The sequence below is a fragment of the Gadus macrocephalus genome, chromosome 15, assembly GCF_031168955.1.
Source record: "Gadus macrocephalus chromosome 15, ASM3116895v1".
NCBI classification, from domain to species: domain Eukaryota; kingdom Metazoa; phylum Chordata; class Actinopteri; order Gadiformes; family Gadidae; genus Gadus; species Gadus macrocephalus.
Window position 1 is genome coordinate 24,339,396 of NC_082396.1, and position 26,616 is coordinate 24,366,011.

The 26,616-nt window shown below is 45.3% G+C and overlaps 1 protein-coding gene across 3 annotated transcripts in view; it reads left to right on the forward strand.

Moving 5' to 3' along the window:
* The first annotated feature begins 1,089 nt into the window (after positions 1–1,089).
* ugp2b (UDP-glucose pyrophosphorylase 2b) overlaps positions 1,090–26,616 on the forward strand; it is a 35,241-nt gene continuing 9,714 nt past the window's right edge. The window contains exons 1-5 of one of the 3 annotated variants that reach the window (XM_060072566.1): positions 1,090–1,350; positions 3,182–3,309; positions 4,276–4,383; positions 5,179–5,364; positions 23,294–23,427. In XM_060072566.1, coding sequence (XP_059928549.1) covers positions 3,211–3,309; positions 4,276–4,383; positions 5,179–5,364; positions 23,294–23,427 — 527 coding nt within the window. In that variant the 5' untranslated portion in view covers positions 1,090–1,350; positions 3,182–3,210. Of the gene's footprint in view, positions 1,351–1,643; positions 2,493–3,181; positions 3,310–4,275; positions 4,384–5,178; positions 5,365–23,293; positions 23,428–26,616 lie in introns of those variants that run through there. The other 2 variants (XM_060072565.1, XM_060072567.1) reach the window with 2 other exon arrangements.

Sequence of the window (26,616 nt, forward strand, 5' to 3'; positions counted from 1 at the left end):
TACGGAAGCACTTCTGCTTTGGACCGCAGACGACTGCAGAGAGTGGTAAAGACTGCAGAGAGGATCATCAGAACCCCACTGCCCTCTCTGCAGAGCATCTACCATCGCAGAGTCCACAGGAGAGCTGCCTCCATAATCAAGGACCCCACCCACCCCCAGCATGGACTGTTTACACTTCTACCCTCAGGACAGAGGTACAGAAGTATGAAGTCCAAAACAACCAGACTAAAGAACTCTTTATTCCCCACTGCCCTCAGACTCCTTTGCAACAGATAGGAGTCTGTTGTTATTTATTATTATTCTACCTCAAGACTGCCGCCACTGTTTACATTTTGCTCATGCACTACGGCAAACTTTCTTGGATTTGCACCATTCCGTTTTATTTTTTTTAACTTAAATGTTTTATGTTATCTAGTTGCTGCTCTTCTATCTACCTTGTAAATTGTTTATTTTATATTGCTGCTTTTTTCTATTTTATTTGTATATTGCATATTTTTTCTATTTATTTCTTGGCATTCAGTCTGTGGTAAACAAAGGAAGAATTTCATTGTATGACTGAGAACATGTTTCTCATTGTGCATATGACAATAAACACTTTGAATCTTGAAACTTTTCTTAAATGGTGTGCATGCTTACATTGTTTACTCCATTTAGACTTTTGTTCAAATCCCTTCAGTTGATTTAAGCCATTAAACGTTTCTTTATGTCTTAATCTATGTGGCTTTATTAAAAAAATATTTTCAACCTTAGCCTACTTTGTACTACAGTACTCACCGCTTTTTCTGCAGGAAATGCATTTTCTAGTGTATATTTGCTACTGTTATCCATTCATGTTCTGAGAGATGATCTGAGACATGGTACAAATGTTTTGTCATGTAAAAACGTGTTACTGAAATGTATAATGTGATACCCTATATACAAATGTACAAAAACAAATAGAAGAATGTATGTTTGTACCAACCAACCAAGATTCGTCGCTGCTGGGAGCCTTCTACGTCACGATACAGGGCCGTAAACCTCATCATCCATGCTTCAGGGCATCTGGTTGCACGTAGCAGGAATGTATTGGTCGCCTCCTCCTTGTTATGAACACGTATCTCTACGCACGTTTTTGATTGGCAGACGCAGTCGCCTACGCGTTGATAACGATTGTTGATATTAGGGAATTTTAATATATTGTATCGTAAACGTGTCACTAATTACAGACGTACCCTGTTAATATTAGAATTATTATTGCGTTCTGCCGAATCCGGTCGAAATGCGGATGTTTTATATCCGGTGTTAGAGGTTATCATCACTCCTCATCAGGTCGCCCACGACTTCACCTCGACAGCTTCCCTCATATTCAAAGTAAGGACGTTTATCCAAAACAGAAACGTGTTTTCACACGTCGTGTGTGTGTCGTCTCACTTGGTTCAGTATTCAGTGTGAACTGCTGATGGTTGTCGCATAAAGAGGGTGGGTGAACGCGAATGTCGCTGCTCTCCAATTAATCAACACTCATCTCCTGGGGCTGTGGCGGGCCAACTTCACCCTGGGTGATCTCTGGATCAGGTTATCAGGTCATCATGTTATCAGGGTGGTGTGTGAATTTGACAGCATGAGGTGACCGCATTCCTGGCTCAAGTAGCAATGTGTCGAGTCCATCATTCATTCATATCCTGAGTCCCCGGGAAAGTCGTAAACTTTATCTTCATGGTTGTTTCCTGTGACCTACAGACGTCTGCTATGTGTTGGGTCGCCGCCGAGACGTTGGTTTTTTCGGATGAATGTAAACTGAAAGAAAAACCTCGACGTGTTAACAGTCCGGCCCAGGAGAAGAAGACAGGTCACTGTGACGTGTACGGGAATGGAGGCTGGCTCGAGCAGCCTGAGTAACTTAGCTCGAGCAGCCTGAGTAACCTGGCTAGAGAAGTATGAATAACCTGGCGCGAGGACCCTGAGTAACTTAGCTCGAGCAGCCTGACTAACCTCGCTCGAGCAGCCTGAGTAACCTCGCTCGGGCAGCCTGAGTAACCTGGCGCGAGGACCCTAAGAAACTTAGCTCGAGCAGCCTGAGTAACCTCGCTCGAGCAGCCTGTGTAACCTAGCGCGAGCAGCCCGAGTATCGTAGCGCGAGCAGCCTGAGTAACCTGGCTCGAGACGACAGATAGGTAGGAACAGTCTGCTGCGCCCAGGTTCAAAGGTAACGAGAGGTGATCCTATCTGATCTGTTATCATCTGTTCACCTACAGAGAGGGCTGGTGGCTACAGACGCCTTCATTCTCAAGGGTTCGTTGTGTTTTCACGCGGCTCATCCTAAAACAGGAACTTTCTTATGAACGACCGTCTGGATTTTACCCCGAGCTAGATTTTCCTGAAGAATAGACCATTCATGAGCGTATACTGCTTTATTCTGCGTCTGGAATACTACCTGTGATTATTGGAATTGTGTAGCAGTTTGACTTGCTTAGGCTACCGCAGTTGGAAAGTTATGGCACTTTACGTGGGAGGTGAGTTATGTTGATCAGCTCAAGAGTTGGTCGATTTAAAACATATTTTAATGTTAAATTTCCCTTCTCTCACAATTGTTATCTCATGCTTATTATCCGTTTCTGGTCACCACTTTGTCACATCTTGCATATCTACTGATGATATCCTGCCAATACTGATGCTGTCATAAACCATTTTCACTGCTGTTGGTTACATTAGATATTTAGATATCATGTTTACTTTGGACCAACTTTATGTACAGTGTCTGGGTGGAACAAACATAGCTAAACTAGTCAATTTTAGCCATCTTAGGGAGTCTAAATACTCTTGTGACCACCTGTAAAACGAATACATTGAAGCATCACAAACTAACGAACGTACCCACATCTCTAAACCTGTTGTGTAGAATGTGTTTGGAGACGGTGGCCTCCTCTCAGTTGAATGTACCAGGGTTTAACATCAGCCAGGCCGCCTCCTCATACTTGCTTCTGCCACTGGTATTTCCCCCCTGCAGTTCTCACAGGTTATGAATACGTATCCTCCTTATCCCTGTCCTGCTGTTTTTTTATGTTCAGATGGTACCTCTCGCTCCTCTCTCTGAGGCTGCCACTCTTTACTTTCTTCAATGTACTCATTGCTCAATGTAGGAGTAGTGTGCTCTTCATTACGTCATTGTTTCTAAAGCCGATGCCCTTCCCCTTTTTCCTAGACCTGAGGAAGGGCGGGGCCAGCAGGGGAATGGCTCAGTTCCAGGAGGTCATGGTGCAGCAGCTGGAGAGCTCGATGGACCAGGAGCTGGAGCACCTCCTGCACACTGCGTCGGGCAATGAGAAGGAGGTACACGCCCCATGGGCCACATAATCACATATGGGCTTGGGAATATTGCCTTTCCTCTTTTGAGGGCTTTGAATATGTAATTGAATGTAGGCCTTTCTATTTGAATAATATACAAATACATTTCACGTAATACCAAACTCTTGCGGACGGATGCAAGCACACTATGACCATAGGGTAAGGAGGCAGGCTCAGATAAGGCCTCCACTGTATGTGTACACTGAGTAGTAGTTACCAACACTTCTCTCTCTCTATCCGAAAACCCAGCTGTTAGTCATTTGGAACTTGAAGGAAACACTGAGGGGAAGCATAACGTCACAAACCAAACACTTGTATGGGTGTTTGGTTTGGTTTCGCACACACAAAGACCAAAAACACAGCTAGAAACCATTAATATTACGTAGAGGACCAGCCGTAGTACCAGTCTACACCATGGTTTTACATAACCCAGTGTCATGTAGATTCAAGGAAGGCAATGCGAGATACAAGTTCTCTATTGTGAAAAGTGTCTTATTTCATCTTTTTATACCACTTATCTATCTGTTCTGCTCTTATTTTGTAGCAGCATGCACCCATGATGAGTTAAATAACAGATAATAAAGGATAGATTCCACAGCATGGATTAAAGATTCAAACTAATGGACCCTCAGTTTGATGCTATCAGATGGTTAGCGCCCCCTAGTGTGTAGAGATTTATTGGAGTTATACAGACCATCCATGCTGTTTCCTGCTGCTCCTTTTTGTTTGTGCAATATGTTTTCCCCATATTTAATAGTAAAAAAAAAAAGAATAAAGACTTCTTTGAAGTAGCTAGCAAAGGGATTTAAAAGGGAAAACTGTCGATGTTACTTTAACAAGATTTATTTTGTCTCAACGTTGTTCAATTGGAATTGTCCTTGTTTTGCTAGTGGGCTGTAAGCGAGAGAACAAGTTCCCCAACAAAATAGACCATTTCCTTTTGGGTTTCAGGTGTCCAGGAAAGATTTTGAGGGCTTCAAGAAGCTGTTCCACAGGTTCCTGAAGGTGAACGGCCCTTCAGTGGAGTGGATCAAAATCCAGCGCCCTCCAGAAGACTCGGTGAGATTATTTTGCTCTACCTGAAGTTACTCATCTCAAATCCAAAATAAATTATTGATATTTTTCCATGGCAATCTTTCACTAAATATTGTTCCTTTAATTCTATGGCAATCAGAGTCACAATTCACAATCAATCCCATTCTGTTGATCAAAGAAGGCATTGTTATCCATAACGCTCCAGAAAACCTTGCGGTCAACATAACGCAGTGAACCCATTGGTGGAATGTAGTAGTGAGTGTGGTGGGGAAGAGTTCACAGGAGGTCGGTGTCATTTGTTTTGATTGACAATAGCCAACAATGAAACGTTTTCCAACGCGCCTCGCCCGGTCATCAGTGGCTCCTATTATAAACTATTTGATTATATTGGAAAGAACAAATATTTACACTGATTATATTGGAAAGAACAAATATTTAAAAACTCTATCCCAGTACCACAATGTGAGCGTCCATGTGTTAAATAAATCTGTGGACTGCCCTTTAACGTATAGATCAGTTACGTTTTAGGTCTCTTTTTTGTCACGCTTCAATGCCGTTGAACTTCAACTGACTTATCTTGGCAATTCCTTGTCTGTTTCCTATTCCCTTTTCTTTTCTCCACAATGCTCTGTCTCCCTCTCACACCAGTTATATTCTCCCAATCTCTTGCGCTCCCCCCCAACACACACTTTTCTTCCCCCTTTGTTACCGAATTCTTTGCCTCTTTCCATCCCCACATCTTCATGAATTTATCTGTCTCTTTCTTATCCTCCATCTCAGCTCTCCGTAACCCGTCCTATGCTCATGGTGTCTCCACAGATCCAGCCCTACGAGCGGGTGGCGTCCCGGGGCCTGCCTCACAGTGTGGCCGACTGTCTGGACAAGCTGGTGGTGGTGAAGCTCAATGGCGGCCTGGGGACCAGCATGGGCTGCAAGGGCCCCAAAAGCCTGATCAGTGTCCGTAATGAGAACACCTTCCTGGACCTCACCGTCAAGCAGATAGAGGTACGGAAGTGGAGTCGATCAAAAAATCTAGATTTTTATATACTATACAAGAATAGATTCAAATATTTATTGTATAATGTGCGTATAATATATCAAATAAAATCGAAATTCATCATTAATATAATGAAATAGTCATATAATATTTGGCAACACCTGTTGTTCAAAGGGGAAATCCAGTAACCTGACTCCGCCAGATGTATTGATTTGCATTTGCTCAGCATATCCATCTGGGATCCTTCTGTTGGAGAACTTTTGGGAAGAGGCGAAAATACTGGTTAGCTGATTGGATAAACCATCTGTCCATCACCACCAATGCCATGTTGTTTAGACTTAACAGTCGCTACTCGTTGCGTCACACCTAAACCCGCCTCAAAACCAACGCTGATTGGCCGGTCGTTTAGCGAACGGCTCCAAATTTACTCCATCGTAGGCAGTGTTGGGCAAGTTACTTCAAAAGCGTAATGCATTATTTATTACTTGTTACTGTCATTTCAAAGTAATTAGTTACATTACAGTATTAGTGTCTTTGAATTGTAAGGCATTACACTACCTTTACATTACTTTTGCATTACTTTCACCAAAATAACAAGGAAATATGGATTTGGTGTTCTCAATAGATCTTCTTGTGTTCAATGCAGCTCATTACACAGCAGGAGGTGATGTGTTTGGCATAATGACTGAGCTATAGCCTGGATACCAGCCTGAACTCCGCCCACAAAATATTTGGTCTGGAGATTCAGTCTGGAATTGAGCTCGTTGGGAGGTATTTGGTCAGATCAAAAAGTGATCTGACCAATCAAATTGTAAGGGCGGGCTTTATACGTTGATGGACAGATGATACACATTAACGTAATCAACCACGTCACCAAAGAGCGCTCAGCGCTTTTACTTTTTTTCTCAAAAATGCTGACCGTGTTGCCAATTTGTCCGTGTATCCTTAAATTATTTTTACAAAACCGGCATAAATCGTTTATGTCCATCTTCTTTTTCTACTTCTTCGAACGTGCGCTCAGTTGAGTTAGTTTGAGAATAGCTGTGCTTCGCACAACATACGTCACATACTACGTTGCTCTGATTGGTTTTAGGTCTATCCAATTGAGCGAAGAGGCATTTTCCTTCCTGGTTCCGCCCTATAATCACAGCCCAATGGTTCGGTCTCAGACTCATATTCTGACTAGAATTATGAGTATGACATCGCCAGGCTAACTGAGCTAGGCTTAAGGCTAACAAATGTACAATATAATGGTCGCAGTTATGGCTCATGCAATACATTTTATAATAGAAATACTGTATCTTTAGGTATTGAAATCAATAGAGATTGTAAAAAAAAAAGTCATGACAAGTTACACAACCCTTTTTACATTTCTATCCCTTTATTTTCTTTCATTCACCGAGAATTCATAGCATAATGAATGACATAGCTAGACCTACATAATGGCTATGGCCATAGCCATTGGTCCCCCCCCGTCAACCACTCAGTGCAGTTTAAACTTCCGTCTCACTTGGCAGTGAGACGGAAGCCAGTAGCGCAGCTTTGGATTAAATTGGATTCAATTGTAGTGTAACAGACTGTTCTGTTACAAGGAGGTGTGTCCCTCGTGAGTTGACGTAAGGGGGAAGTTCGGGGAAGTGTTACGGCTGATGTGTTGTGTGGGTGTGTCTGAGATTAAAGTGAAGCGGAGTTGGCTGCTGAACACAATATCTCGTCTCTGGTCCCGTTCATTGTTTTCTATAATACTACAGTATAGGCCAGGGATTCCCAAAGTGTGGTACTCGCACCCCCAGGTGTACTCGAGCTGCCACCAGGGGGTCCGCGAGATGAAAAACAATAAAAAAACATGAACAGTAAACATTTCCTTTGTAATCCCTTTTATTTTAAATCAAAAAACTATATTTTAAACGTAGAAGAAGACAGCTGCTGTCTTCTTCTACGGCTGCGCACTGCTGTCTTCTTCTACGGACTGCCATATGCGCGCCAACTCGTTTCATTCATTCCTATATAAATATGCTTAACTGGCTGAAATCAGGGAAACTGTCAAGTGGGACGTCTTATGATAATGTTGTTAGTCACGAAGGAGAAGAGGGACCAAGAGAGAGTGAGGATTTGGAGGCAACAGAGACGGAGAGAATAGAGAAAGAAAATGAGCGGGAGTCAGACGATGCGCCGGAGGAAACCGAAGAGGAGGGAAGGAGATGGCAAAAAAGAGATCATGAGGGTGAAAACTAGACAGGGAAAAGAAAGAAGGAAATATGATGACAATTATCTGGGTCTGGGCTTCACTAGGATCGGCGATACAGATTGCCCGAAGCCTCAGTGCGTGGTGTGCAGTGAGGTTCTAGCAAACAGCTGTCTGAAGCCGTCTTCTCTCCGTCGTCACCTGCGCACGAAACATGGCAATTTGAGTCAAATGCCCCTTTTGCTATATTTGCGCTATATTTGATTAAACATGAGTCGTTATATGGCGATAAAACATAGCTTTGTTGCATTTTATTTTACTTATTTTTGAAGTGGGGATTGGGGGTGCACCAACCCCGGTTGGGACGTAGAAGGGGGTGCGCAGGAAAAAAAGTTTGGGAACCGCTGGTATAGGCGAACCCAGAACGCTCGCAGAACGCAGTAAGACGAAGTAAACATTTGCGCGTTTTTTTTTCTCCTCGGCGAATCTCGGGGTGTTGGCGAATTTGTATAAAAACAACACGGCAGTTAATTTTGGGTTAAAAATGCATTGTAACGCGCGTTAGAGATTTGTACCGAGTAAAATATATATATATATTTTTTGTAATGCCTTACATTACCGCGTTACAGCAAAAAGTAATACATTACAGTAATCACATTACTTTTGTAACGCGTTACTCCCAACACTGCTCATTAATGTAAAAACACACTCCGCCTCCGCGGGATTTGTTTGTTATGAGAGGCGATTGGTCCATACGGACAGGGTACCCAAAGCCGGTTATATGTAGATCCTCGTTAGGATCCGCGTCTCCCAGCCACGTCTCGGTAAAAGCCAGCAGGCATGTTTCTCTAAAGTCACGCTTGCATCTAGCATGAGCCTCCAGTTCATCCATCTTGTTGCGAATGGATTGAACGTTTGAGAGAAGAATAGTTGGTAGCGCTGGGAGCCGGCGTCTGTCCCTTAGACCATATTTCCTCAGTCTGCGTTGAACGCCTCTGTCACGCCAAATTTGTACCGGCTGCCAAATTTGTACCGGGCGCGTCATCCATACAAAATCAATTCCAAACCTGCCCGGCAACGGACGATCGCGTCGAATGAGGTGAAAGGTTCAAGAACATTCGCGAACCTTCAAGCTCGTTCATTCGCACTTGTCCGTTATCTGTGTTGTGCTATTTCGTCCTTGACCTGCTTTAAACACTCAGTTTACTTGCTAAATTTGATTAAACAATTCAATACAATACAAATATAAAGTAAAAACAAGTGTTATCTAGCGATCCGTTATCTGTATTATGTTATTTCGTCTTTGGCAACATGAGCGCAAATGTTTTTTGAAACCTGCCCGGCAACGGGCAACCCTTACGTAATCAGTTGTCCGTTGCCTGGCAGCGGACAACTGTTGACGTGCCCGGTACAAATTTGGCATGACACCTCCCCTCCTTCCTCTCTTCCTCCGGTGCTTTTGGACAATATTCCACTTGCTGCAGCCTGTAAGCTACTTATTCGCAGCGATCGGGGAATGTGCAGAATATTGTCACTTACTGCCAGTGGACGAAGGGCAAGAAGTAGCTCCCGGCTGTAGGTGATAGCCTCGCCGCCGCCAACATGCTGTCCACAGGCAAATCGGCTAAAAAGAGTCCAAAGTGCCGCAAATACCCCCAAGTCGAATCCCCTCATGATTAAAAACTCTTCCACGTAAGCTCCAAGGCGAAAGTTAAAAAATTAAAGTTATGGTTAAAAGGTGCGCGGGTTTTTTTCTCCTCTGCGAATCTCGCGGTGTTGGCAAATTTGTATAAAAACAACAGCAAAAAGTAAGGTTTCTCCCAACACTGATCATCCACTGGAGAATGTTCGATCGTAGCCGGCGGCTCCATTACAAGCACTAATCCATCTTGATCTGTGAAGCTGATGAATTGTCACTTTTAGGTTTTCTGCCCAGTTACCAAAAAAAAACATTTGGATAATTTGCGCTGTGGCACGCACACGGTTTGCATGTGTTACCTCGAAGACAAACAAAATCTAAAATACAAGAAAAACAGAAAAACCTACATTCAACCAGTGGGGTACCCTCACATGGCCCCTGACTCTAAGGAGGTACCTCCAGGTACCCCCTCCATGCCAGGGCGCCCTGAATTTATGTCTATTGCCAGCTCCTCCACCGAGGTCAAGACAATTTGAGGGCCAGATCCAGTCTGCCGACTGCATTTTTTTAAATTTTTTAAATTTTTTTTTTAAGTCTTTGTAGGTTTGGCTTGGATGCGCACAACCATGAGTTAACCAAGCCTGTGTTGATTGAACGAATGCATAACCCGTGCGGTGGAACCAACAGCTCTGGTTTAGTTGGCACAGGGTCAATCAACCTAGAGTTCAGCGTTAACTCTTCGTTAAACCTCCGTTCGTGGAATACCCCACAGGATGGTCTCACGAGGCTAGAAAGCCAGATGGCCGTTACAATGCAGAACAAGGTAACCTCATGTTGCCTTGGTAACATTCAACTGATAATTTTGACATCAATTAATATCAATATCCCCCCAAAAAAACGGCTTCACATGAATAATTGGATTTTAGAATGAGTCAAAATAATTTGGTTTGTTATCCAGACTGGTCTTGAGTCTGGACCCACTCAATTGACTGATGTTAACTCACTTGAAGGCGGGTGTCTGTTGAAGTTTAAAACTATTGGATCTGCCCAGTGCCACTCTGGATCTGCCATAACCAATCGCTAACGTTTGGCTGGGAATCATGTTGCGCACAGGCTGCAAACAAACCAAACACTGTGCGTGAAGATGTCCGTCAACGAGGGCTGACTTGAACGTCATTTTTCTCAGCTACTCCCTCTGTTCGCTGATTGGATGCATAAAATCTGGACTGAGAAAACCCGGGAATCTACTGCAAACCCAGACGTAGTACTGAAGGGAAATGAAAATTTAGCGGAAGTACTTAGGTGGGCGGAGCCAGGCTAAACTGATCTACTACATAGCCAAGAAGTATGGAACGTAATCAAATAAAATACTTCATTTGTCAGCTGGTCCTATGCTCATTGCTTGTTGAAGGATTGATCCTTGCAGCCTATTTATGAATTCAAAACATTAACACCCCTTATTTATCTTTTTGTATAATTTCTATTTTAATTCAAAAGTTATCTCCAGGCCTACTTTAGCTTGGCACAACCGGTTCTTCCCGTTCTCCACGCCAGCTCAGGCAACCCAGGCAGAACTGTGCTAAGCAGTGATATATTAACAGGTGCAAACTAACTAAGCATCCATTGGTGATATGATAAAAAGTACATTAATCACCTCAAGAGAGTCAAAAAGCAGTCCAGGACTGAGTGAGTCTCACAGCTGGCCTGTCTCGAGCCCCCAGCTCTGTTGAGGCTCATTCATCTCTTCCACTGACCGCTTTTTGTCCAGATTCCTAAAATGCACAAATTATCTTTCTTAAGTAAAACCGAATCTGGGTGAGTGAAAACATAGGAGCAATGACATTGATTTGCTCGTTGATTCGCTGTTGCTATGGTTGAAATTTCAGTTCTAGTTTTCCCATAGGCCTACTGTAAGTCCTGTGATCTCACAATAGTGTCATAGTAGGTGGGGTGGGTGTAACCCAAGCTGTTTGTTATCCAGGATGTGATGTCCTGTCTGGTGCAGTGAGCGTACAGTAAGTCATCTATTTCCCTCTTTATTCTGTAGAACAGAGCAATGGGTGTATGAGTTGTTTACCTTAAGTAAATACCTCTTCTTTTTGCTTATATCTGTAAACACAACATTTGTTCCAATGTCCTAAACCGCTGTCCTGACACGGAACTGTATTCTAGTATTTTCCTCATGGTAATGGAAATTACTCATCCCATTTAACTAAGTCAGAATATTACCAAGAACCACGTGTTGCCAGACAAGATAAGAACTTTATTTCATCCCATACATGGGAAATTCAATCCAACAATACATACGATAATACAAAATTAAATAAAATGAAAAAAAAACACTGAATTTCAAGTGTTGACAAATCAGTGAGCATCCCATCGTGCATTACTAGTGGGAGCACTTCCAACCTTTCCAAACGTGACTCTGGCTCAACCTAAACAACCACTTACTAACTCTAGCCTTCAGCCAACATCTTTCAACCAACCTGTGTAAATGCAAGGAAAGGAGTGTGCATAGGAAGGTGTTTTATAGCGTTTACAGCCAAATCCTGCTGTTGAAGATGCAGGATTTAAATTCATGGTTAAGATCACTGCACATCATAACCCATAACCCTATAATCGTGAACCAGGATCAAAAGCCTTGAAACTAACAGTGACTCACCTGAATCGTAGACCCCTAGTTTTAATACTTGATGGACTCTAAGCAGAAATGTACACACAAGCTGGCTTCCTGGCTCACTGCCAACAACATAACAGCTCATTCATGCAGGTCCATGGATATACTAAGAAACACTTCACTATTCACATTATATGGCTAGACAAGGACATCTGTTGTTACTTTAGGCATGTGCTAAGTAAATTCATTCTTTTGAAAAGAATGGGGAACTCTTTTTTTGTACTGCATTGAGTTATTTTCAAATACACTCCATGAATCGTACATTTTTATCACTGGCATGTATATTGGTGGCTGGCAATCAATTGCTGGCAATCAATTGCCAGCTTGAACAAACCCGAGTAATTGCAGGTGGAAATAATTATTTCCTATTGTATTTAATAACCATAACCATAACACAATATTGAAAAAATAAAATCAATAACTCCATTGCAACGTACATTTTCTTTATTCTGGCATACAGTATAGTATAATGCTCAGTGAAATCTCAAACCCTGTCCAAAGGTAATCACAGGTGGCAATTGGCTTTTGTCTGTATTGAGATATTTGTCCAAGCTCTCCTTTTCAATCAAGTCCCACTCATTTTTTACTGTGTCTTGTTTAGCATCTAACCTCAGAACCAGCAGTACTACGTAAACCAGAACTTCTGGGGCTGCCACGGCACAGAGCCTGGAAACCACAGACTGAAGGGGTGAAGATATAGCCTCATGAGACAACCTCTCCAGTTCACATTTGGTTTCTCTCTGGAGAACATTCTGGCCTAAAAAAAAACTACCGAAACGCGAGGACCACTCAGTGCTCAGAGGGAGCGAATGTCAGTTCATGCTTAAGAAGGGGTTGATGACTAAAAAAACGTTTGCACTGGCCAAGGAAAGTGTTATTAATTCTGTTTTTGATTGCTACAATGTCAGATTAATAGAAATGTGATGACTTGAAACAGATGACTTTTCAACCCCCCCCCCCCCCCCCAGGAAACCCCCAAATGTCTTCATGACTCGCTCAGGCGAAAAGTTGAAATGCTGTCACAGTAGTTTGAGTGTGTATTCACACAGAGCAGATCCAAAGTCAGTACTGAGAGGCACGTCCGAGAGTCAGGGGGTGTGTGTGTGTGTGTGGGGGTGGGTGGGCGGGCGGGCTGGACTTTCTTGACAGCAGGGTATTTGATCTCCTCTTTTCCCCCCAAACTCGGCACACTGCTTGCTGTGTCAAACCAAGTATCTTGTGAGCCATGGACTCCATTTTCTTCATAGGCCTGGGAATATTACCTCCTCAGGGCCTGTAGGAGAAAATGGATGCTTTACACGCGTGTTTTTGTGTAATAGAGCTGTGAAGGTAGGAGTCGAACACAATTGCACTCGTTGAGACTATGCCACAGTGCTACAGAGTCCTCTTTGTAAACACAAATATGGTAAGACACGGAAAAGTACGGCAATACTTAATAATAACGTTCAGTCATAAGTCATTTATAAGCCTTTGGTTGATAATGAACTAAGGTTTAACAAAACATTTATTAGTCAGCCTTTAAATGATGAGATGATCATTAACCCTAATATACATTTGTAGGTGCTATGTTCATGGTCCCTTTTTTTTACCATCAGATGTGATGTTGACCAGCCAGGTCAAAATGTGCCCCCTAGGCATAGCACTAGTGTGAGGGTCCACCTGTCAAGGATGGATCGATCAGCCTACCGGCTGGTCCAGGATAGGCTGGAAGGCTTGAATGACTTCTAATATGGAAGCGAGAGATGAGTGGCAGAGAGGCGAGCACGGATGGGGCATCAATCTCTTGTCCGCTTTGGGTGTTTCTATTGGCCCAGGCAGAGCGTTTCTCCCCGACTGGGATCTCCTCCTCAGGCACCATGAATGGCAGTTCTTGGTAAACAGTTGAAAGAGCTCGGATATAGTGGCAAATTAGGGGGTCTCTCATCATTCACTTATCCTCTTTGAGAAAGGTGGTCTGCTTATGAGTGAAAAAAACCCTTGCAAAAACCTGAAAGGCTTACACCAAAGAATCTGACTAACATTTGAAGTATGCATACATTAATGTTCATAATACATAGGCTACTCCCATATGTGACCAATTTGGTCGCAGACTTGAGCTCTGTATTTTGACATAAAATGTAATGGCATTTCATCTCGAGGTAATTTACCTTTACACCATTTGGCCTTGAAATTGGCATTCGATTGTTTTCCAAGTTGTGTATGTATGTTCCAATGTCATTTATAAGTCCTAAATTGAACTGGTTGAAAGCTGCAGGTAACCTGAAGCACATTTTGTCTTACGACTCGATAGTACCACTGTTGGAACTATTGAATGCTGCTTTTCTGCTTGAACCAGAATAATATTTTTTCTTTATAATTAGTTTACCAATTTTTCTAAACCTTTCTGACTGTTTCTAAAGATTTTTTTATGGGTCATGCATTCTAGTGGTTATATATTTATTGGACTTTATCTAACCCAAAGACAATTCAATGTGGATTTGATTCCAACATTTCCCCCTGCTGATCCGGTCAAAAACGATCTGTAAAATGTTGATTGTTACAAACTTTTTTTTCTATTTAATTATCTGTTTTTTTTATAAATTGCAATATTATACACCATCTGGATGTGCACAAAATTGTACGACTATAATAGCAGCCCTATCGCACCAGCTCTCAAGTTACTCATGTGCGAATGTGCCAAGCAGCCTGCAGCTCACACACAGCACGTGCGACCTTAAGGTTAAGAAATTAACCAAGGTTTTCTGATATACGAGTGAGGTATCTCACTATGGGACACGCCCCTCGCGCTGTCCCCCAGAAGCAATTTTACACTACGCCAGACGTGACTGGCCAACAGACGTGACGTCTGCCTGGAGAGAAGGGGCTCCCTCCTACTACATAAGTCCCGTCGTCACGTCATCTCTTCAGTCTATAGGCAAAACACCTCTTCCTCGCTCCGGGCAAGGAGGGTGGTCTGGTGAGATACCTCACTCGTATTTCAGAAAACCTTGGTTCATTTCTTAACCTTAAGTTTTCTTTCAATTTCGCTCGGTATCTCACTATGGGATATGGTAACTCCTGTATTGCCAAAGAAGTGCAAACCCATCAAACGGGCATGTTCACAGATCCAACGCTCAAGACTGTGTGAGACAGATTAGGAGCAGTAACATCCAACCTGTAGAATCTAGCGAAAGTGTGAGGCATCGCCCAGCTGGCAGCCGCACATATCTCTTTCACTGAGACCCCCTGAAACAGTGCCCAGGATGCGGACATGCCGCAAGTTGAATGTGCGCGCAGGCCAGTAGGGGGTTCCAAACCCACGCTACTATAAGCCATGGCTATAGCCCCCACGATCCAGTGTGATAAACGCTGCTTCGAGAGAGGCTTCTCCAGGTGTGACGTAGCACATGATACAAACAGCTGCTCCGATTTCCTGAATCCAGCCGTCCTATCAACATAGACGCGTAAAGCCCGCACCGGGCAGAGCGCATTCAGCCGCTCCTGCTCCTGGGAGGAGAAAGGAGGAGAATGGAAAGCCAACAGCTCAATAGGGCAGTATGACAACGCAGAGTCGAATACCCCGGTCAGAGTGCCCCATCGGGGCACTCTGACCGGTTAGGGAATAGAACCGAGGGCACTGAGTGTTCTCCTCTGATGCAAAGAGATCGACCTCTGCTCGACCATATCTCTCTCATATCTGGTTCACGACTACGACGTGGAGTTTCCAGTCCTTGTAGCGAGGGTGGCCCCTGGACATTAAATCTGCTCCCCAGTTCCGCACGCTCGGCACGTGTGTTGCTCTCAGCGACAACAGGTGGGCATTGCCCCACATGGTCAGTCAGTGTGCCAACGTGTGCATTTGAGGGGAGCGCAGCCCCCCCTGACGGTTTATATATGCCACCACCGTGGTGTTGTCCGTCCTGACTAGAACATGTTGCCCTCTCAGAAAGGGAAGAAAATGTTTCAGCGCCCGTGACACCGCCTGAAGTTCCAGGCAGTTTATGTGATCAAACTGCATATGTGAGCTCCACGTGCTATTTACTGTTCTGCCCTCGTATACGGCTCCCCAGCCGGCCGAGGGGCATCCGTCGAAAGGACCTTCCTCGCCAGGACAGTTCCCATGGTAACGCCTGTAGTCAGAAAGGTTGCGCGTCCCCAAGGGCGCAGCGCCGAGACGCCATGGAGATCAAAACCCGGCGATGGCCATGGCACGTCGGGTTCAGTCTGAGTGATGCAACCCATCGCTGAACCGGCCTCATATGGAGGCGGCCAAGTGGGACCACTACCAACGCCGACGCCATCAGACCCAATAGTCTGAGGCACGTTCTGAACTTCAACATCGTCCCCCTGCGAAAAAGTGCAGACAAGCCTGAAAGGCTTCCACTCTCTCCGCGGGTCACTGAATCGAGGCACAAGCCTATGAACGTTATGTTTTGAGTAGGGACCAAAACACTCTTTTGCACGTTTATTGTGAAACCCAGGGACACTAGGTGCGATATGAGCACGCTGGTCTGCGCCTGAGCCTCCTGGGGCGACTGTGTTGCTAGAAGCCAGTCGTCTATGTATGTTGCTAAACGCATTGCCTTCAACCTGAGGGGCGCGATAGCAGCCGTCGTGCATTTCACAAACACCCGTGGACTTAACGAAAGGCCGGGAGAACCAAATACTCAAACGTTACGCCCTGGAAGGCGAACCTGAGATATTTCCTGTGAGGGGGATAAATGGGGATATGGAAATGAGCGTCCCTCAGATCTATGCTTGTGAACCAGCCTCCCGGGCGCACGAAGCGTATGAGAGCGGCGTGTGTCAGCATCCTGAAACTGTACTGTCTCATGTATCTGTTCAGAGTGCGTAAATCTAATATCGGCTGGAGGCCCCCTCACTTCTTCGGGACTAGAAAGTACCTAGAGTAAAAACCGCCTTGGTTTTTCTCCGGTGGCACTACCCGAATTGCCCTTCTGTTTTTTTAGAGAGGTGATTTCCTCCTGTAAAACCTGAGCTTTTTCTCCACGGGCCTGCAACTGCAGTATTGAAACGGGGAGGAGTGGATGCAAATTGGAGCCTGTAGCCTGCGGTTACAGTTTTTATAACCCAATCCGACGCACCACATGCCAGCCACTGTTGAGCCCGACCAGACAGCGGTCCCAGCGTCGCTGTTTCCGCTGTCGTGCCGGGCCGAACGGGCATAGTGGGCTGCGCACCGGCGCTTCATTCTGTTCCTTTTTTATGTTTATCATTTTTTCCAATTTTTTTATTTTCACAAGCAGCTGCGCCCTCGGCTCGGAGCCTGGATGCGCGCTGGCAAACATTTTTAATGAACAATGATTTGGGGAAGGGGGACACGTGTGTGATGTTGGGCACTGGCGTGTGTTTATACACATGCATGTGTCTGCGAGACACAGCTGCGGCTCTACCGAGCGCTCTGCAGGTCCGACCCTTCTCTCCTTCGTGTCGTGAACTGTGAAGGCTGAACGGCCTTCTGCACGCCTTTTGCAGGGCTTGGAACACGCCCTCTGTAACCCTTCTTCGAACCGGGTTTGGAACAGAACATCTAGGGGGGACGGCGTCTGGCCGGGCCTGCCGCACCCCCCTGGTCGCAGCGCCTTAGGTAGCGCGCCGTTTCTTCACGGCCCCCTGAGTAGCCAAAGGGGCCGCACGGCACCTGGCGCCAGCCCGGGCGCGGGTGGCTTCCTCGCCCACGTGCCACTGTGCTCCGGCGGCTTGTTCTGGCCCCGGCCGGCCCCGTGGGTTGGGTGGTTCTGACGCTTCTGGATGCGGTAAGCCGGCGGAGGAGCGCGGTGTTGGGTGAACACCTGGCCGGGTGCGTTGGCGGGGAAAGGCGCTCTTCAGGGAAGATACAGTCGCAGCGCCTCACCCTCCCACTTTTTCTCCTCCCAGCGTTTCAGCCAGTGTTGTTTTCGTCAGGCAAGACGAAAACGAAAATGACGTCGTCAGACCCCTTTTTTCCATGACGAAAACGAGACTAAGACGAACGTCACCAAAGCCATATAAAGACTAAAATGTGACGAAAAATTTTGACATTTTCGTCAGACGAGAACTAGACGAGACTAAATTGTTAGTGAGAGCATGTGAGCGGAGCGGAGCGTGGAGCGGGTGGTGGAGCGGAGCGGAAGAAATACGTTGGAGCGGGTTGGAGCGCAGAGCGGTTTTAAATTCAAAGGCCGGAGCGGGGATTTGACTCCGCTCCAGTCCGCTCCAATTTTAACTGCTTCTAGCGGCTTACATGTAGGTGGTTCACGTAGAATAGAATGGGTTTCAATGGGAGCATCCAAGCAACCTGATTGGATAAAACGCGTCACGTGAGACCCTTCCACCCCCCCCCCCCCCCCCCCGCAACACTGGCTCGTGTGCTCGCGCGCAGCTGCGCCTGCACGCACACGGCACACACACACTCATACACTACAGAGAGAGGCTGGTGGACGAGTTTTCGTCTGACTAAAACTAGACTAAAACCTTTTGAGTTTTCGTCAGACTAAAACTAGACTAAAACTTTCAAAGATAGAAATGACTAAAATGGGACTAAAACTAAGAAGCATTTCGTCAAAAAGACTAAGACTAAAACTAAATCTAAAATGCCTGCCAAAAACAACACTGGTTTCAGCATGACGTCATACGCTGGGCCAAACAGGCCTTTCGGGTCCACAGGCACGTCGAGGAGATGTTTTTTTTCCCTCAGAGAGAGACTGGACAGGTTCAGCCACCTCGCCCTCTCCTGCGCGACCATCAGCGCCATGGCCCTTCCGGACGTCTGGACAGCGCTCCTGTGAAGGTGAAGGTGCAGGCACAGGTCCGTCACCACGCACAGTTCATTCCACAGGGCTGGGGTGGGTGACGTTGACATGTCGGCCATCCAGCTCAGCCTGGTAGGCCAGCAGCCGAGACGACGCGTTGAGCGCCCTCACCGTCGTGGCCGGCTCTGGACGGCAGTGTAGGGCTCGCCGAAGTCATGGCGGACTTCTGCGTGGGGTGGAGGTGCGACGTCAGCAGTGGTTCAACCGGAGGCAGGTGGGAGAACCCCTTTTCCTCCATACCGGCCCAATCCAACCCCGATCCACCCTGGACAGGGATCTTGGCTGAGAGAGGCTTGCTCCGGGTCGCTTCATCCAGACACTCGGGAAAGGCCGGAAGTAGCAGGCTGGTCGAGGTCTTCGCCTTTGGGGGTCGCTTGCCCTCGTAGCGAGATGTGGTGGTCTCCACCGGGGACTCTGGCCACACCATAGGCGACGCGGTGCTGGGGGAAAAAAAATCATCATCTTCGTCGACGTCAGAGCCGAGGCTAATAGATTCCCCCCCCGACTCGGAGTAACCGCCCTCGGCTTCGTCAGGCCCTTCCAGCAGGCTAGCCTCGATAGCGTCGGGCTGAGTCAACTCCAGCGGCTGGGAAGCGTCGGTGAGGTCCACCTCCGATCCCCAGCTGGTGCCCAGTGGGGCGGCGAGCCCCCGGGAACCTCCCGCTAGCTCCGGTAGTGATGGGTCTGCTACCCCCATTACCGGTTCATCTGCGAAGAGCTTCGCCTGCTTATTCAGCCGGCGTTTGCGGGTTTTATTTGAAAAACGTGCGCAACGGAATGCAAGGGCAGCCTTGGCATGTTCCAGCCCAAGGCAGCGAATGCAGGCGGTGTGGCTATCCGCCCCCAACATCTTGTTCCCGCATACGCAGGACTTTGTCTGAGGTTTCCCCGAGCCCTCGGTTAGGGTAGGTTCAACCTCAACTGCATGGTCTCTTTCCGCTTATGCCCAGCTGCTGTTTGGCGACAGGCCAGCTTAGACACGGGGATCGAAGCTAGTGTGGGTACTAGCAGCTAGTGTGGGTACTAGCAGCTACTGTTTGGTGACAGTCTAGCTCTTTTTAGCCTCACAGAGGTCAGAGGTAGCGATGTAGGCTAGCGTTCGTGGCCCGAGGGGTTAGCTCGCTCTGGGAACAGTATGGTAGCTGTCTACAACTTCTGTCCGAGAGGTGCTTCTAGGAGCGAGAAGAGGTTAAAGACTGAAGAGATGACGTGACGACGGGACTTGTGTAGTAGGAGGGAGCCCCTCCTCTGCAGGCAGACTTCACGTCTGTTGGCCAGTCACGACTAGGGTTGAGCACCGAAACTCGGTTCCAGTAGGGAACCGGTTCCGACGTAAACGGTTGTAACGACATCGAATAAGAACGCACATTTCGGTTCCTCATAACGGTGCCTGGCGTTTTTTAACGCCCCCTGCCCCGCCCCCATGGTGTTGCGGCGTCAACTTGCGTTAGTGCTGGGCGCTATACCGGTTCAGACTGAATAACGGTGTGTATTTTCGTTAGGAAATGCTTTTGTTACATACCGCCATACCGGTGTATTTGATTACACAACGTTCGGAACGCAGCGCTCCGCGACACTGTTTCAGACGGGACCCTTTTCAATGTTGCTCTAAACACGCATGGTACGACTACGACTTTCTTTATAGGTCCATGACTGCGAGGCGTGGTATTTCAGGCCAACTGGTAATAGTGTGTCTGTGTCACGGCTTTCAAACATATAAACCATAAAGCCTATGGGCGCCTCGAGACTCGGGACGGACTTGTCAACACGCTGCGGTATCGCTTACTTGATGTTGTTTTGATTGAAGATCGGCAGGTTGTAGTGGGTGAACGTGAATGAACGCGCGTGTGTGTGGGTTAATTAATATGACTTTGGCAATAATGTTGCGCCATGATGCGTGCCTGCCTGCTTTCAGCAAGTAATTAATATTATTATTATTATTACTCAGAACAAGTCGTGCATGTATGCAAGTGTGTGCAGTTTCGTTTTTTTAAGTACCGGTTCGAGAACCGTTTTAGCACCGGAACCGTTTGAAAAGTACCGAGTAGGCACCGGTATCGGATAAAACCCAAACGATACCCAACCCTAGTCACGACTGGCGTAGTGTAAAATTGCTTCTGGGGGACAGCGCGAGGGGCGTGTCCCATAGTGAGATACCGAGCGAATATTGAAAGAAAACGCATGCATTCACCGCATACACACACGCACATGCACATGGAAACATACACACGCACACACCGCACGTCAAGACAAAGGCAGCGACACATACATGGAAGCGCACTCATGCACACACACGCACGCGCACACACCGTACGTCAAGACAAAGGCAGCGACACACTCGCCGAGCTAAGATGTTATATTTTTAAACATAACGGCTCCGCCATCGACACACTCGCAGGTATGAACACACACGCACGCCACACACCGCAGCGACACTCGCCCAGGTAAGACGTTATGTTTTTAAACGTAACGGCTCTGCCATCGACACGTGCAGGTAAGAACACGCTGGCGCACACACCGCAGCGACACTCGCCCTTAAACATAACGGCTCCGCCATCGACACACTCGCAGGTAAGAACACACACGCACGCGCACACACCGCAGCGACACTCGCCCAGGTTAGACGTTATGTTTTAAAACATAACTGCTCCGCCATCGACACACGCGCCCCGGTAAGAACACACACCGCAGCGACACTCTCGCCCAGGTAAGACGTAATGTTTTTAACATAACGGCTCCGCCGTCGACAAACTCTCCCAGGTAACACCTTCTGTCTATAGACAGAAATTGCGATAAAAGAGGGAAGAGACAATTTCCTCCTTGAGCCTCCCGAAATGTCTTTAAACTTTGTTGCTAAAACTTAATATTACAGACCTCCTTGACACTCCCCAAATGTCTTGCGATATTGATATCCCCCCCTCCCCCCTACGGACTGTTTTAGTTTTATTTTTCTGATGTTTTGTGTGTAGGCTATGTGTGACTGTAGGCTACTGCTGCCTGTCTTGGCCAGGACACTGGAAGAGATGTCTAATCTCAATGATGATTATTATTTTCAACTAACCAATCGTAGTTGACTTGCACTTTAAAATGTCAATGCACTTTTCACCCCTGAATAACGATAAAAGCTATTTAATAATTGATTTGCATGCATATTATACTACACTTTCCATTGTACATTACCCATGTTACCATAAATGGACTAATTTTATAATGTGATCAAATGCTCACACACTAGCTGCTTTCAGACACACGTGTAAGTCCTGATATTCCCCTGATGGGCCGTATGTGTGAACAACTTATCCTGACATTTGTACCCTGAAAATCTCCTGAATAATACTTCCCCTGAGGTAGTATTTTCTCTGTAGGAAATGTAAATGACCTTATATGTGAATGAGGAGTAGAAAGTCTGTATTTCTCACATCACTTCAGTGGGCATGTTGATGACGCTTTTGCATGTCATTGAATGGCCTCCTAAATGATATTCAGCCTGTTGCATTTTGTTCGCTGGAAGGTTAAAAAATATTTAAATGTTGCCACTGCTGAGGCATTTGTGTTTTTTTTATTTATAGGCAAAATGTTATTAAATTATGCAGAAATTGGTTACATTATTGACTTGGGTTTCCACATTATTGTTAAGGGTTTATATCAACTAGAGGTTGAGCGTGCGCAATGCACGCGCAAAAACTCTAGTAATAATAGACTACTAATAGAATAATTGCACAATGTAGTATCATTACAGCACTGGCTGAACCTCTTTGCTGATGATAATGATTACCCTTGGATTACAATTGGCTTTCTATTGGCCTTACCTATGAAAGTGCAAGCATGTTAGTACTGCAACCATTAGGAAAAGGGTAGGAAGATATACATGTTTGGGTATCTTAATGTTGAATGAAGTCCAAACGAGGTGTTTAGGAGGAATCGATTGTGCTACAGAGTTTGGAGTTAGGATAAACCTGTAGTCAACCATGTAACCAAGTGATCATTCAACCGGCCTGTAGGGAAGGATGGTTCTTTCATGTTAAAACTGATACCTTCTGAATCCACTTCGGTAGGAAAGCAGATATTACCGATACTGATGTACTCAATTTGACACGTTCCCTCAAATACAACTTGCATATGACTGATAAAAACCCTAATCCACACTTGCATATAGTCCTTAGCAAGTCAATAGGTTCTCACATCATACACTCTAGATGTAGTCAAGTCGATAGGTTCTCACATCATACACTCTAGATGTAGTCAAGTCGATAGGTTCTCACATCATACACTCTAGATGTAGTCAAGTCGATAGGTTCTCACATCATACACTCTGTAGCGCAGTCTTAAAACAAGGTTCTGAATGTTATTCTATCATTTGAAAGTATTTTATCACCTTCAAATAAACAACACAAAAGTTGTGAAATATTTGTATGGATATTCTTTTACAAAGCAAATGTTAAATGCATTTGTGTATTGTGTTGCACGCAATGTGAATGGTCTTCTGTAGGTAACCAATCCCTGGTACATTAATGGGACCATCTACAGGTGTTTGCTATGTCGACATCAACATTTAACAGACCTTTCTATTTTTGTGGGCAGCTGCAGCACTCGTTGGACAAAACTCTACGAGATCCGTTATTGTCATTCTACTGTTCTCCCTCAGCACCTGAACAAAACCTACAACACGGACGTTCCTCTGGTCCTTATGAACTCCTTCAACACGGATGAAGATACCAAGAAAATCCTGCAGAAATACACACACCACCGTGTCAAGATACACACGTTTAATCAGAGCAGGTGAGGTCGCCTGCCTTTCTTTGATTTACTGACTTTCTTTAAATTAGATTAACCAACCAAAACCACAAAACATGTAGACAACCGCTAATCTAGTACACAAACATTCACCAACACAATCACTTATTCAGAGACAGAAACTGAGACTCATCCAAGCATTCAGAATTTATCTGGTCAGCAGCAGCAGAGGGCATCCCTAGGTTGCCATCAAAAGAGTGGACAAAAGGGGTCTGTTTTCAGCTTGTCTTTGAATATCTCAGCAGTCAGCTTCCTGATTACAGGTGGCAGACCATTCCAAAGATAAGGCGCTCGATAGGAGAAAGCTGTTTCCCGCTGATTTCTTCATAGCTTGGTTTTGAAAGAAGGCCAGATCCCGAATGTGGTAGTCTAAATGGAGTAAACAATGTAAACATGGCCACCATTTATAAAAAAAATAAAAAGGTGTTAGTGTGTGTGTGTGTGTGTGTGTGTTTGCAGTAGTAACTTGGAAAAGTATGTATTGACCTTATTCCTTCCCATCTAGTTAATCGAAATAAGATCACAAGATTATGACGCTTATACCGTTGTACCCCTTGGATTCTCAGCTTTACATGACATTTCGTATTATGTCGATAGATATTGTTGTTAGCATTTAGCGTCTTTCTGGAGTAAACTGCATATGTAGCAATCACCTAGCCCCGTTTATACGGCTAAACGGGGTTTCCTGCACACAAACGCCTGATATATGACAATAATATTTTGAATCTATTAATCATTTTAATCGAATCGCCCCTGCCTACTTCACAATGGCTGGCTATGGGAATTCACAAATCTGTCCTTAAAGATGAACTGAACTGAAATAATCAACATCGATAACGTTAGTTATGACCATTATAAAAAATATGACGCTATAAAAAATATTTAATAAATCAATCTATAGCTTTTTTTAGCAACAAAAGAAAATACGTCTTTTAGTATTGGAGCGCTGTTGACGTCACTGGCATGGTAGGACTAGGTCGTTAGAGCCTGTGAGGGACATGCCTGTAGTGTCCGACTGCCACCCGGTGGAGGGGGATCAATTTCAGGCTCCAGCTCCACCTTCGGATCGTGTGGGTGGGACTGGTGTGCGTGTGGGTGCTGCCGGAGCATGGACACTGCCATTGAATCGGTCTGCTGCCGAGAGGTCCCGGTCAACCTTGACCATCTAATGGTGGGATTAGGTGGCATAACCATGCATAGGGCATTTCGGATGCTGTGTGGCGAGAGAGAGGTTTTGTAAGTGGCCATGCTCTCTCTAAGGGACGTCCGAGGGGAGACACTGGAGCGCCCCATAAATAGAAACCAAATAACAAGGCGAAAACGATCATTCCCCCTCAGTTTTCCTTTGATGCGTCTCTTGAATATCTCTGTAAAGACAGACTTTACAGAGATATTGGAAACCCTCGTTGCCGAAACGCAACGAGCTGTACAAACGCTGTAGTACCTACATATTCAAGGCGCTGGTTCTCCATGAAAAAAGGTGGCGCACAGGCTTGATGCGTGCCACTTCGAGGAGGAGATAGTAGTTGTTTAACCTTTTAGATTGAGTAGAAATACTTTTTAATGTAGTTCGTAATTAAATTGACCAAGGGGCTGTATTTAAAGCTACAAAAATAATACAAAAAAAAAAAACTAACTTTCAACGCAACTCTGGATGTTGATGGATATTGCACATATACATCTTACTATGAAACTACTTCTTTGAGTTAAACTCCCTCTGCATCACCAATCGGCTAGTCGGCGAACATCAGGGTGAGTAGAAAGGGGCATTTGTTGAACTTCTGTTTACAGACCCGCCATGGTTTAATTAGCAGCTTGGAAACAGATCTGTGATATCGTCGGAGTAATAGTTTATACACTTTATGGTCCGAGTGCTAGCTTGTGGAGATTGACATGACAGGGGCTATGGGAGGGGTAGTCAGTTTTAAGGCTGCCAGCCATGTATTAAGGGCTGGTTTCCTATTCAAAGGTAGCCTGTGGAAATGTATGATTACCCCAGCTGCCTTTGTCCTATATAATTCAACACTGCAGCCAGGGGCAATGCAATAAGATGATCCTCCTGTAGACCTGGTTGTTGGCTTTTCCGTAGCCATTTCAGCGAGCCTCAGAGCCTGACTCATTACCTGCTATGGCTGCTAGAGCCACAGAGTAGGAGTAGGTTACCATGCCAGTGACGTAGCTGATTGCTGAAATTCAACATGGCGGCGACCTGTAACACTTTCACCATACAATTGAATCCCTTTTAGCATGTTCAGCCATTTTTTGTTATTGTACCAATGAGAAGGCAGACAATACATCTGTTATATCAACTAAACTTCAAATTTCAGTTCAGTTCATACATCACTTAAAAACACCCCTAAACGTTTGTTTTCAGAAATGTGAAACTTATTGAGTGGTTAGTGATGTTCTTTGATGTTCCTCATCAAGTATAGTAGCGAAATACAGTTTCCGTCCTGTTTTATTTGGCATTTTGTAAATCAGAATTTTGTAAATGAAACGGAAACCGGACCGGAACCGGAAACGGAGAGTGGGGTGGTTGTAGTCTACAAAATGCAGGTTTACAAAATTGCAAATAAAACATGACAGAAACTGTATTTCGCTACGATACTTGATGAGGAACATCAACGAACACCACTTCGACTCAATGAGTTTCACATTTCTGAAAACGAACGTTAAGGGGTGTTTTAAGGACAGGTTTGTGAATGCCCATAGCCAGCCATTGTGAAGCAGGCAGGGGCGATTTGAAATTAGCCAAATACTGAAGACGGGACCAATATTCAACATTTTGTTGTCAACCACTCTATTTCATCCTAGACAAACCAGAAAGGGGGCTCATTGTTCAAAATACCAGAATTGTCCTTTAAGCTCTGCAACGTCCGAAAACGGGACGTCTGGGCACCTTTGACCAGAGCGTGTGACGTCATAACGCTAGTCTAGCCTCAAAATACGTAAATGAGACTAACTGAAAATAGGTGCTATCTACACAAACAATGTGTGATATGAAAAACTCCAAGGAGTCCAACGGTGCAAGCCTCATCATTTTGTGAGCTTATTTCGATCAACAAGATGTGAAGGAATAAGGTCAATACATACTTTTCCACTACTACTACTACTGCACACAGACTCACTGCATTTTCTGCAGGAAATGCATTTTTCTAGTTTATAATTATTATT